This window comes from Micropterus salmoides, unplaced genomic scaffold, assembly GCF_014851395.1.
Source record: "Micropterus salmoides isolate LMB-PRFRI ecotype aquatic unplaced genomic scaffold, ASM1485139v1 Ms_hic_scaffold_19, whole genome shotgun sequence".
NCBI classification, from domain to species: Eukaryota; Metazoa; Chordata; class Actinopteri; order Centrarchiformes; family Centrarchidae; genus Micropterus; species Micropterus salmoides.
In genome coordinates, this window is record NW_024041039.1 from 2,472,851 (window position 1) to 2,484,864 (window position 12,014).

At 42.9% G+C, this 12,014-nt stretch overlaps 1 protein-coding gene across 2 annotated transcripts in view; it reads left to right on the plus strand.

Moving 5' to 3' along the window:
• LOC119910127 (transcription factor IIIB 90 kDa subunit-like) overlaps positions 1 to 12,014 on the plus strand; it is a 113,641-nt gene that overhangs the window by 28,615 nt on the left and 73,012 nt on the right. For both annotated transcript variants that reach the window (XM_038728534.1, XM_038728535.1), the window contains exons 7-11: positions 3,204 to 3,353; positions 7,055 to 7,148; positions 8,502 to 8,628; positions 10,103 to 10,142; positions 10,620 to 10,712. In XM_038728534.1, coding sequence (XP_038584462.1) covers positions 3,204 to 3,353; positions 7,055 to 7,148; positions 8,502 to 8,628; positions 10,103 to 10,142; positions 10,620 to 10,712 — 504 coding nt within the window. The remainder of the gene's footprint in view (positions 1 to 3,203; positions 3,354 to 7,054; positions 7,149 to 8,501; positions 8,629 to 10,102; positions 10,143 to 10,619; positions 10,713 to 12,014) is intronic.

Genomic DNA, 12,014 nt, shown 5'->3' on the forward strand with positions numbered 1-12,014 from the left:
ATGATGTTCATTTAGTAAATTATGGTCCCATTTAGAGGAACAGAGACCAGAAAGCAGCGGATGCTTTAGGGCGGGGCTACAAGCTGATTGACAAGTTGCCACCACTAATCCCTCCTCAGCTCCACCCTTTTGTCCAAAAATTGTCACTTTTGTTTCGCGCAAACCGAGATGGCGACCAAAATGCCAAACTACAGGCTTCAAAACGGCGGTCCGCAAACCATCCGACGTCACGGTGGCTACGTCCACTTCGTTTAAACAGTCTACGGGGAAACTAAGCTTTGTCTGAGCGGAGGCCCAACAGTCCCAGACTTTGAAAACCCCTGCTCTAAAACATCAGTATCCATCAGGTTTGGATGAGTGAGGTGCTTCTTGCAAGAGCTGACAGTTTGACAATCATACCAAGAGAAGTCCATCAGAGAACATGAAACCCCGAGACCAATTTAAACACCCACAGTAACAAAATGGACCAGAATGCATTGCAGCTCCAAGTCAGGTTGGGGTTTTGAGGGAGGGGCGCAGCTTCCCCCACAGCTGACATGATAACACTTTAATGCTGTTCATGCATCCCTGCTCCTGCCTTTGATTGAAAGGAGCACGTTCGCCACCCTTCTCTGGGGGTGGTCCAAGGAGGCGAAGCGGGTTGAGGGAAAGTGGGTACAGGAGAAAAAGTAAACTACAGCGCTCCATCCCAGAATGACTCCTGGGCTGTTTGAGCATCACAGATTGATTATGTTTGACGGTGAAAGAGGACTAGAGGTGAATTTCTTTTTCCTTAAACAGCCTCTTTTTTCTATGGAGCTCTGGCCCGGCCCAGCGTTTACCGGCACTCCAGTGAAAGTTGGAGCAGCAATGGCGAGCTCTGCAGACGTATCATTACATGGTGTGTTGGGGGGGGGGGAAATCAGCCTGGATCTTATTACCATCTGGCTCTACCAGCTTTCCACTGGACTGCTCTTTAAACACAGCCACTGACTTCAAAGATATTCGACTCCACTGTCATAGCCGGGGCATGAAACCCAGCTTTTTGTCTCCCGGCTGCAGTGGAAAGAGGATTCCTTCTAATTTTAGTATTAAATTAGATTTCTTAGCAGGGTAAAATCATTTTTAGAACACAAATGTCTAAAGGCAAACTGGCCAGCTGCCAGGCTGTTTCATGGAAAAAGCCGGCGGATCTGATAGCTTTTCTCTCTTCGGCTGAATTTAAAGTATTTTTCTATAAAGTTTATGATGAGCTGCACAGTGCAAGTTTCTCAGACATTTGAGAATCAAAATGGTTGAGAAGTGAGTGTTTGATTGGAAGGTTGCCCGTTCAGATCCTTTCACCAGCTGCTGAAATCTGGACGGAGACACTGAATGAGAACCAGGCTGCTTGGAGCCAAATGCTAATCCTCAAGTTCTCCAGTGGAGCTAATTAGCAGTCAGCAGTAGGACACTCGTTTTACTGGGAAGCTCACAGGTGCTAGGAAGTTTAAATCTGTGTGAATTCAAAGCAGGATTTTTTGGTCTGAACCAGAGTGGAAAAAATGAGTCTTTGCATGTGGTTTGTTTATTGCTCAGACGCTGGCCTATCAGGACTTGTAAACAAAAGTCACATGGTCATACAAGCAGGCTGTTCACTGGTTAAAGTGAATTGGCTAAAGAATTTTGGCAGCAGGATCTTAGGGGCCGAACACATCTGATATCGGATGAATATGATCATTACAGGACACTTGGAGCCATAAACTGTGTGCTGCGCTGCAGCCGCTTCAGATTACACACGAGGTAGATCGAATCATTTTTACAGCACAGGGTTGGATAAGATGTAGTTTGATTTAATGCTACTCAAAAAAACAAAAGCTATAAACAGAGCATGTGATAAGTAAAAGATTTTACATGGTGGAGCGCAGAGGAGGCGGCAACTGGACCGTGTCTGAAATGATATCCTTAATAGTTTGCTTTATAGAGAGCAGCAAAATGAAGACTTCAGAATTAACATCCACTTCATTAACATGTTCTATCACCACTGACACGAGGTTTGTACCATTGTGATAAGTGAATAGATTTACACACTCACAATTCAGATACGCAAATACAATGGCTGAGGCTAAATATATTGCATTACATAGCAAATAAGTAATAGGAAGTGATTTTGGACGTAGCCCTAATAATTCAGGCAGCTCGGTAACGTTATTTGATTCAGTCTGAGATGAGGATGCATAAGTTTGGTTTTTTTAATGTGGTATTTTGGTAACAGAAATATTTAAATTTTATTAGTGCTGGGCAACGATTAAAAAATTTAATCTCAATTAATCACATAGTTCTGCGCAAAATTAAATAATGAATTCTAAAGTAGTGTATTACACTTTTAATTGAAATGTTTTGCTATATACACAAGAGTGTAATGACATGTGGTTTGTAAACACTTGAAACAAATAAGGTGCTTTTTACCAGCAGTAATCCCTTTTACACAGCAGCAATAAAATATTTCTTGTAAATCTCAACTTAATCTTTAATGTAATCAAATATTAAACCAAAGCTATTTGCCACTGCCAGGGAATTACCTTTTATCTAGCTTGTTAAAACGAGTTAGATTCCGGAGCCCTGATTGAATTGAATTTTTTGTCTGTGACGCGCAGCACAAATCATTGGAAGAGAGACTGATCCTCACGGAGTTTTACTAATCAGCATGCAATGTGAAGCTCTCCACTTCACCCTGGCGTTTGTTTGCTTGTCTTGCTTTTGTTTATCTGCTTCTCCCACACGCTAGTCTGCTGAAGCCTCCCTCTGCTGCTTGTTTGGGTGGCTGATTTGCAGGCTGATCAACCCCCCCCCCCCACCTGTGACCCATGGTTTGATTGAATGTGTATTCAGAGCCAGTGGGCAACGAACTTTCATCATCAATAATAATAATTTTTAAATAAACTGCGTTAACTGCCCTAATTTTTATAAAATCTAGATTTGTCAGAATACACAATGGTAGATTTTTATTGAACAACTTACTAGAGTATCGCAGTGGTAAGAAATGTCTTTAAATCTTCTTATGCATCCACATCCGGGTCACTTCCTGCAGCACAGCCTGCCTTCTCTGGTGCAACACCGTTTGGCAGAAATATCTGAAGGAACAAATGTTTCGGCTTTGAAAGGACGTGATTGTGATCATGCATAGTATGAACACTTAAATCTACGCAAACTTAAAGAGAAAAAAACCTTCTTGTCTTCAACAGACCCGTGCCTTTACATCCCCCGCTTCGCCCAGATGCTGGAATTTGGGGAGAAGAACCACGAAGTCTCCATGACTGCGATGAGGCTGGTGCAGAGGATGAAGAGGGACTGGATGCACACCGGACGAAGGCCGTCAGGACTCTGCGGAGCAGGTAACCATGAGACGAGGTGGCGTTAAATATTTTTATCTCGGGTGATCTGTGCTGGCAGCAGCCCGAAGGCTCCGAGCTGCAGGTGTGTCATTAGAGGATTCCCGATTCCAGTCCTCCGAGGAAAACTTGAGGAGAGAAAGTGATTAATGCTCTCTGCTCGGTTGGCGTCTATCAGCCCTCAGATACTCCTGAAAGCTGCCCAGTGACATTTTGTAACTGTCACTACTTCTTCTAACCTTACAGCACAAGAAGTTCATCATTCTGACAGGGAGGAATAGAAGTGGATTTCATAACTCTGGCATGTTTACTGCCATGATGTCTGCAAAGGTTATCTTTCATCCAGGTCATAGTTATCCAAGGAAGGTTAAACTAAAGGGCAGCTGGGTTTGTTTGAAGATACAAGAAGACGATACGCCTCTTATCGCTCTCATATCACCCCGATTCTGATGTCACTGCACTGGCTTCCGATTACACCCAGGATCCAATTCAAGATCTCCCTCCTCATTTATGAGGAATTTAATAATCTTGCACCACATAATTTAAGTGAACTGCTTGAGCCCTATAACTCTGCTCGGCACCTCAGGTCGTCTGAGCAAGGTCTGCTAGTCCTACCTCGTTCTAAACTAAAAACATGAGGAGACCGGGCTTTTGCCGTCCTGGGCCCCTGGTTGTGGAGCCGTCTCCTCCTGGCAGTCAGGATGGCAAACTTAAGTCACAGCTAAAGACATAACTTTTCTCTAAGTGTTTCTGAACATGAGTTATCATGCTCGCCAGTTTTGATTGATATTGCCTTGGAATTGCTTTGTTTGTATTGTTTCTGGTTTTACTGAGTAACTGTCTGCTCTTTTAATGCTTCTTTTAATCTCTAAGTGTTGTTTTGAACTGTTTTCGTGCTGCCTCCATCCTTGTAAAGCACTTTGTAACCCTGGTTTTGAAAGGTGCTATATAAATAAACTTTGACTTGACACCTCATCTCAGAGAGAGTTCAGCTCTCTGACTGGCAGGGAGCCCCAGCTATTTAACCTCTGCAGATACCACTTGGTTGGTTAGCGCTCCTGGCTGTTGTAACAGCAGGTGTTATGGTCGTTGTGGACCCCTGAGGCCAAGTCTGAACCGCCGTCGAGGCCAAATGTGTGCGTTTGTTTAGCTTCCTGGGAAAAGATCAAGAAGCCTCTCGAATGAGAGGCGAAACGTCTTCGAGTGTCTTTAACACAGTCCAGTTGCCCTTGATTTTAACCATCCCAGGTTTACTGCCATGCTTTAGTTGGCAAGTGGTCATTGTTTCTGTGCGAGGAAAGAAGAGAAGAGTACATGTAAATAAACTGCACAAGGCAAAATCTGATATAAACACACTCTGCGTTAGACCGATTTTCTTTTTCATCTCGGAGGCAGATCGACAGAAGTTGCTTTTGTGCCTTTTTTAACTGCATGCAGCTCTCTGAAGAAATTAATGGACAGTGTTCAGTATCTCAACTAGCAAACCTCCTTGTTAGCTTAGGGTGCAGAATTGGCTATTAGCATTTGGCAATCCCTGGATGTGAGTAAGGTGGATAGATTTCTTACTGATGAGTAAGAAACAGCCGTTTTAAGGTGAGAGCGCACTGTTACTGCGTGTTTATGGCTGTTTAATGCATAATGCAGAGGTTTCCTGCTCCCCAGTTTGTTTTTCCTTCACACACTGCAGTTTTTGCTCCCACATAAGACATCTTGCAGAAATCCAGTCATATATTTTGACGTTAAACAGCAGAAGGTTCAAACTGTAGAAACTGGTATTACTAATATTCAGCATGAGGATGCTTTTGTACACTCGTGCTGCCCATGTATAGTTTATTTCTCACTACCTGTATGAGATAACGTTGTGTAGTCTGGGTTGGCGTTATAACTGCTAATGGCACTGGAATTCCTGTGTTAGCCAGAGTTGACGGATGTCTGTCAATGTGAGACGCACAAAAAAAGTTCTGGTGCTGCGTTTACATTCACCTGTAAAAAGGGATGTTTGTGTGATTGTTTCTAGCAGGTTGTTCCATTTTTAAATCCTGAACATGTGCACGCTGTGTTTTTTTTTTGTTTTTTTTTGAGATCTTCAGTTGAATTTTGGACATCTTTAAAAATGATTTCTTGTTATTCTGTTCTTCTGGTGAGAGATTTAACTAATCATGCAAACCCACGTTTGATGGGTGAACATGGACTTTTTGAAAGGATTTGAAAAGCCTTTAATCTTCTTGAAAGGCCTTTAATTGTATTTTTGAAAACTCTTCAAAAAGGTTGATGCATTTTGCAAGTGCTTCATTTATCTGATGATGATGATGATTTTGTCAGATACATAACCATGTTTGTATTTCCTGTGATGGCAAACTTGGCGGTAATCCCCAGCAGCCCCAGTTGTCTTACTGTGTAGCTGAACCTGACCTGAGACCTGTAGGAGGCGAGTGAAATGAGAATTTCCTTTTATACAGATCAGTGATGAAACACGTGCACATCAACCCAAGGCCAGTAATAGTTTGTCCACCAACCGGTCCAGTAGCTGCTGGACTGTGACCCCCACATCTCTCAGGATTTGCTGCCAGCTACATTACCAAATGTCTTTGAGCCTTTTATTGCGTATTGGGTTATCTGCCAAGGAGACGTGTGGGTGAGGCAAACCTGCCAGCACCTGCCTAAACTCACCGCAGTCTGGTGTTGGTTTCCCGCCCTGCTCGTCATCCTCTGTGTGAGTTTATGTGAAACCGCTGAGCTCAGAGCTCTTCTCTCTGCTAGTGTCATCCTGAATACGCTCGGCTTTGAGGCGTCTCCCGCTGAGACATCCTGAAATCGAATCGCCGGCCTCTTCTGCTCCCTGCATGTTTACGCTCACCGTTTCAGTTTTCGTCTTTGTGTGTTCCTTCGGCTGCATTGCCTGAATAATTAATTGCTTATCATAAATCTTTGAGAAGGATACAGTCAGATGGAAGAAGGAAAAGTTTGTTTGTTCCCAAATATGATGCACAAATCTCTGTTGACGAGCCACAAACATGTATCTGCAGAACGTTCTTCAGGGTAGACGAGTTGTGAAATGAGATCATGGACTAAGGGGGTCATGAATGTAAAGCAATAAATGACAAAGTTTACTCTGCATTAAGAAAGGAAAGCCACTTTGAAGTTACATGGTTTCAAGGTAAGGGCATAAAATGTTTGAGAAAGTCGTCAGCGGAGCTAAAAAGCAGCACTTCAGTCCTAAAGGCTGTTAGAAGTGTGCATGTAGAAGCAGAAGCATCTATCTTTTAGCAGGCTCTTGAGCGAGGCAGCTCTAATGACTGTTATATAACCGTTCCCCTTGAAGGATCGTTCTGCAATTCATTGCATAATATTGGTGTTGTTGTTACTCCTTTTTAAAGCTGTGTTTGTGTGTGGGGGCGGACTGTTGGCTCCGCAAGCTGAGGGGCCCTGAGCTCGGTCTTCAAGGTGTCCACGCAGAAACGCCTAAAAACCAAACATAAAATGTGTGTTTGAGTCTTGATCACGTGCGTGGACATTTTGTTATATCGTTGTTTATCGTGTGTGTATCCATGTTTTATTTATAGTATAATAGAAGACGCAGAAAAGGAGCCCGGTCTGCTGTTGATAGTTGAAACACTGTAGAGACGGGCCCCGTGTGACAGAGCTGTCAGTTGAACCTGTTTGTTAAATCATCACGTTGTCTTTTTTTTTTTTTCTGCTTTCAGCCCTTCTCGTTGCCGCTCGTATGCACGACTTTCGTCGCACCATCAAAGAAGTCATCGGCATTGTGAAAGTGTGTGAAACCACAATCAGAAAAAGGTGGGTGGTGATTTAGATTCGGACAGTTCTCATTGGAGTTCAGCAAAGAAACTTCTGTCACTGACAGACTGAAGATGGAGGCTTGTCTGTTTGTCTTATTTTGTGCCAAAAAGTCAAACCTTCAAGGTGCATGATGAGCAGTAGATTAATTCAGTCTTGCAACGTATTTCTCCAGTGCTGCTTTTTGCCACCAACAGGCTCGGACTGTGAATGCTGATGGAAACATCTGAGTTGGAGAAATATTAAGAAAAAAGTCTTGCTAGCAGCTCCCCTACGTACACAACAAACTACACTCCCTTTCCACCAGCGTTTCCCCGTCAGACACCTGGTGGAACAGTGTGAGCCTGTCGGTGGCAAAAAGAAGCACTTTTTGTGGACGTAACTTTAATGTGTGCAATTGCCCCGGAAGGGAAAACATGGCAGCCTGTTCAGCTGCCGACTGAAGCATCTACTGCACAGATTCTTGTACCTGCTGGTCATTTCAACACCAAAATATGCTTGAAGTGTGCTGGTATTCACCAGTACCGTCACTCTTACATTTTACTCTTTGCCGTACCGGCACCGGTTCTCTCCTGCCTGCTAATCTCCGCATGGAGATCGGGAGCCTTTCATGCAGGGCACCCGATCTCCAAGTGCATTAGTTGCTCATCATAGTCACTTTTCGTGAACCGACCAATCACACCCAGGAGGGACATTAAAAAAGGTTGAGGCACTACAGCAAACTTTAGAAATGTTGTTCTTTTTGCACAGTACTTTGCATAAACAAATCGGAGTCTAACTACCAAGTAGAGCATTTGTCTTGCACAATAATTTAATGACTAAAAACAACCCACGAAAATGAAACTGCTGTTTTGTCCAACTGGAATTAATATCATAGGCTACTAATGGTAAGCTGTAGTAACCTGTACTATGATCTGAGATTATAATGAACAAACATTGGCACTAATCAAACCTTAACCACAGTGCTGTAGGCTGATTTCAGAGAATGGTTTTATTAGTGAATCTCAACTAATAAACTATCTGTAGGCAGATCATCCAAATAAAGTGTAACCTGTAAATATATTATTATACTGACTTTCTATTTTAAGTCATAATATTTATCAATACATTAATTTATACCTTTACTCCTCCATGTTGGGGATATATTGTTTATCAAATGGTCAGAAATAACAGAAAATCAGAAAATATATACATTTGGGTCGTAAGGTAACTCATTGCCTTTACTGTACGCGTACCGACCGTGCTTACTGTTGGGCGCAGTCACCCCCCAAAGGCCCATTCTGAGCCAGGAAAACCCCCGCTAAGAATACCAAAGTGACCCTTTTAATATTCCCTGTTGTCGCCCTGCATTAGACTGATGGAGTTTGAAGACACACCCACCAGTCAGCTGACCATCGAAGAGTTCATGAAGATGGATCTGGACCAAGAGTGTGACCCACCCTGCTTTACAGCCGGACTGATGAAGAAAAAAGCCCATCAGGTGGGGATGTAAACACACGTAGCATCAGGACAAACGAGCTCGACGGTGCAGAAAACGCACCGAACGTCCTGTTTTTATCAATTCTAAAAAATCCCACTACTTATGAAATTACTCATTATCCCCTCAGGGAAAATTAAAAATTCATCTTATATTTTCTTAATGATAACATGCAGCCCTCAGGCTTTCTCCAATAATTAATGAAGGGTATTAACCTCTAAAGTAAAACAGTCAGAGATCGTTGTACTGTGAGGGTTGGCTTTTAGTCATGGAGAAGCTGCAGGTGTAGCTTCATATTTACAGAACGGACATGAGGGTGGATCAGGATTCTCATCAAACTTAGCATCAGGCAACGCATGACTGAACTCTGCTACATTTACATTTATGCATTTAGCTGCTATACATGTCAGAGGTCACACGCCTCTGGTCTCAGTGGGGGATTGAACCCGGGTCTCTCCCACCAAAGGCAGGCGTCTTATCCATTGCGCCATCACCACCCACTGCTGTGGCATTTTGGGTTCCTTTTGCATCTTTTGTGGTTTTTAAAGTAACATTCAAGCAAAATAAATAAATGTAAATCATGCACATATTTTAATCCACATCAGAGCTGCGATTTATGTCGAGTTTTGCTTTTGGCAATTAGGATTTGTGCTTCCAGTATCCTGCATCAGGAGATGAATCCTTCTGGGGATGCTGGAGTCAAACAAATGTACAACTTTATAGCTAAGCTACAAAAGCTTGACAGAAACGCAACATTCAACTCACTTGTGAGTGTGTGGCCGCCTTCATCAGAAGAAGAGGCTGCAGACAGGCTGTGGTTGTTTCCGTGTGACTGCTGATGAAAGCCACGAGATGTGGTTGGAAGCTAGAAGAGTTTCATTCTCATAATTCCACCTTTCACTTCCTTTTTTGAGTAATTTCTGCTGTAATTTCTAATATATTCTTTTGCCACAAAGAGCCAATTTCTTCTTACAAGGTTTCCAGAACTTCAGACTTTGTCCCCAGAAGGAAATTATTTTTCACAGCACCAGTCAACATTTAACACACTCCCCACTATTCATATTCCAACAAATGTAAACCACAAACAGCAACAACACTCTGGTACCAGGCTTTTGCCTAAACAAGCTGCTTAGTAACAGAAACAGTGGAGCAGGATGGGTAACAGTACTCTGGTACAACAGCAGAAGGAGTTGGAGGCTGACATGGAGAAGATGCAAAAGCAGAAAAGTCATATAATGTTTAATCATTTTTACTTTTACAGTATAGAGAAAATAGATCTGACCCTGGATGTGTCTGCCAAGCCAAACATTTAGCAAGAAAATGTCCTGCTGCTGTCAGCCGCCCACAGTCCTGGTGTTACGATGTTCTTTTATACCGAGATGTTTTACTCTGTAATCATTTCACCCTGTACTTACTGTTGGAACGGAGAGGCTTTTATTTTTTAATTCCGTTTCTCCCTTTGTCTTCCTCCCTGTAGCTGGAGATGGAGCTGAAGAAAAAGATGGATGACGTAGAAGGTATGAATGCAGTATCCTTGCCTGTTTGCGCCTTTCTTTAGATTTTGTAAAATAAAGTGTGTTAACGTTTCACATTCAAAACACTGAGGTTACAGCAAAGTTTGGTAATGATTTCTTGTTTTTTATCGACGTTTTTGCCATTTGGCCGACCTTGACTAAATGCAGTGTTGGATGTGGCTAAGGGGGAAAAAAGAGAGCACACTGCAGTACAAAGAGGAAACAGCTCCTCGTCTTAACGGTTCAGTTTACGCGTATGTAATTAACTATACATTATGTTACAGTACTAACGTATTACATTGTAATTATGGGAAATGTATTTCAAAGGGTTAGCAAAGTTCAGAAGAACAGGCCGTGACTTTACCAAGAACACACAAGAAGTACAATGTCACTGCATCTCACTGTCTGCTTCTCAGTGTGCCATTTAAAACGAGTGACCGACTGATCCACTTTCAACTTCTTCATTTTTATCTTAAACAGAGGAAATTCAGAGCTACCAGGATGAAATAGACGCAGAGCTTCAGTCCAACAGACCCAAGCTGAGGGGGGTGTACGCCGCCTACGCTAAGGAAGGTACGGAGCTCAGAGGACTGTTGGTTAAAGGGTCAGTGAGGACATCCAGGTCACGTGCGTGAAAGTACCCACAATGCAAGAAAACATTGATAGCATGCACACAAGGGTTGGGCCATGGCTGACAGACATCGTCTTCTTTCCCCATATTTCCACCCGCGACGTCGGCTTATTAATGATGCAGCCCATCAAACAACTGAAACCAACATCTGCGCCCTGTGTTAAATACTGCTTTACCTGCTCTGTAAAAAATGCACCGCGACTTGTAACGTAACTTAATATTCTACCAATTGAAGTCTGAGCGAGAGCACATGCACATAAGATGACTGCACCGTCCATCCCGATGTTTCATTTCATTGTAGACATCGCCCAACCCTAATGCACACTGTGCTTTGCCAACAATCATACAATACTGCAAAAGTGATATACGTGTGTAAGTTGGGGCGTGTGCATCTTCACTGATCTCACGATTCCATTCGATTACGATTATCTGGTCTTCGATTGGATATCTCGATGCGTCACCTCAAGGGTGGGAATTTCTAGGCACCTCATTACGATTATGGGGCTATGATGCGACTGTAAAACCAACAGGATAAAGATGTACTCACTGTGATACTGCATTGCATTATTACTGACCTCTGCTCCTGCTATTTTTATTTCTGATGCTGCTGTTATTAGTATAGAGTCACATACGTGTTGAACTACGCACTTTACAACGCTCCAGCCAACCCCCGTTCACTCCACCTTAATATATCTGCTAGTGTCGCTACATGTTTGTGTCCTGTAAGTTGATTATTGGGATCTTGTATTGAGCACCGTGGGCCTTGACAAACGGCATTTTGTTCATTTGTGTTCTCTATGCGGATGAATGACAACAAACCAACTTGAACTATCAGCCATAAAAACGTTCTGCTGAGCTTCCGGACGGGCGTTTTCGTTCCATCAACATTATTTTATCAGTTAACCTCTAGATAATCGATTAATGACATTTGTGAATCGATTCAGAATCGTCCAAGTGCGCATCGTGACTCATCTAAAAATCAATTATTTGTAGTGCAGTGCTCACTACAGGACCAGAGCACTGAATGAGACCGAAAGTTCATCCATCCATCGATCAACCGCTTATCCTGCGTACAGGTCGCGGGGGGGCTGGAGCCAATCCCAGCTGACATCTGGCATCTAGATACTTTATTATTACCACGCAACTGTTTTGGTACAGCGTGGCGGCATAAGAAAGAGAAAACACAAGCACCAGAAACCATTACAACACCACCCACACCATGAAAACGCTTGAATGTAAGAGCC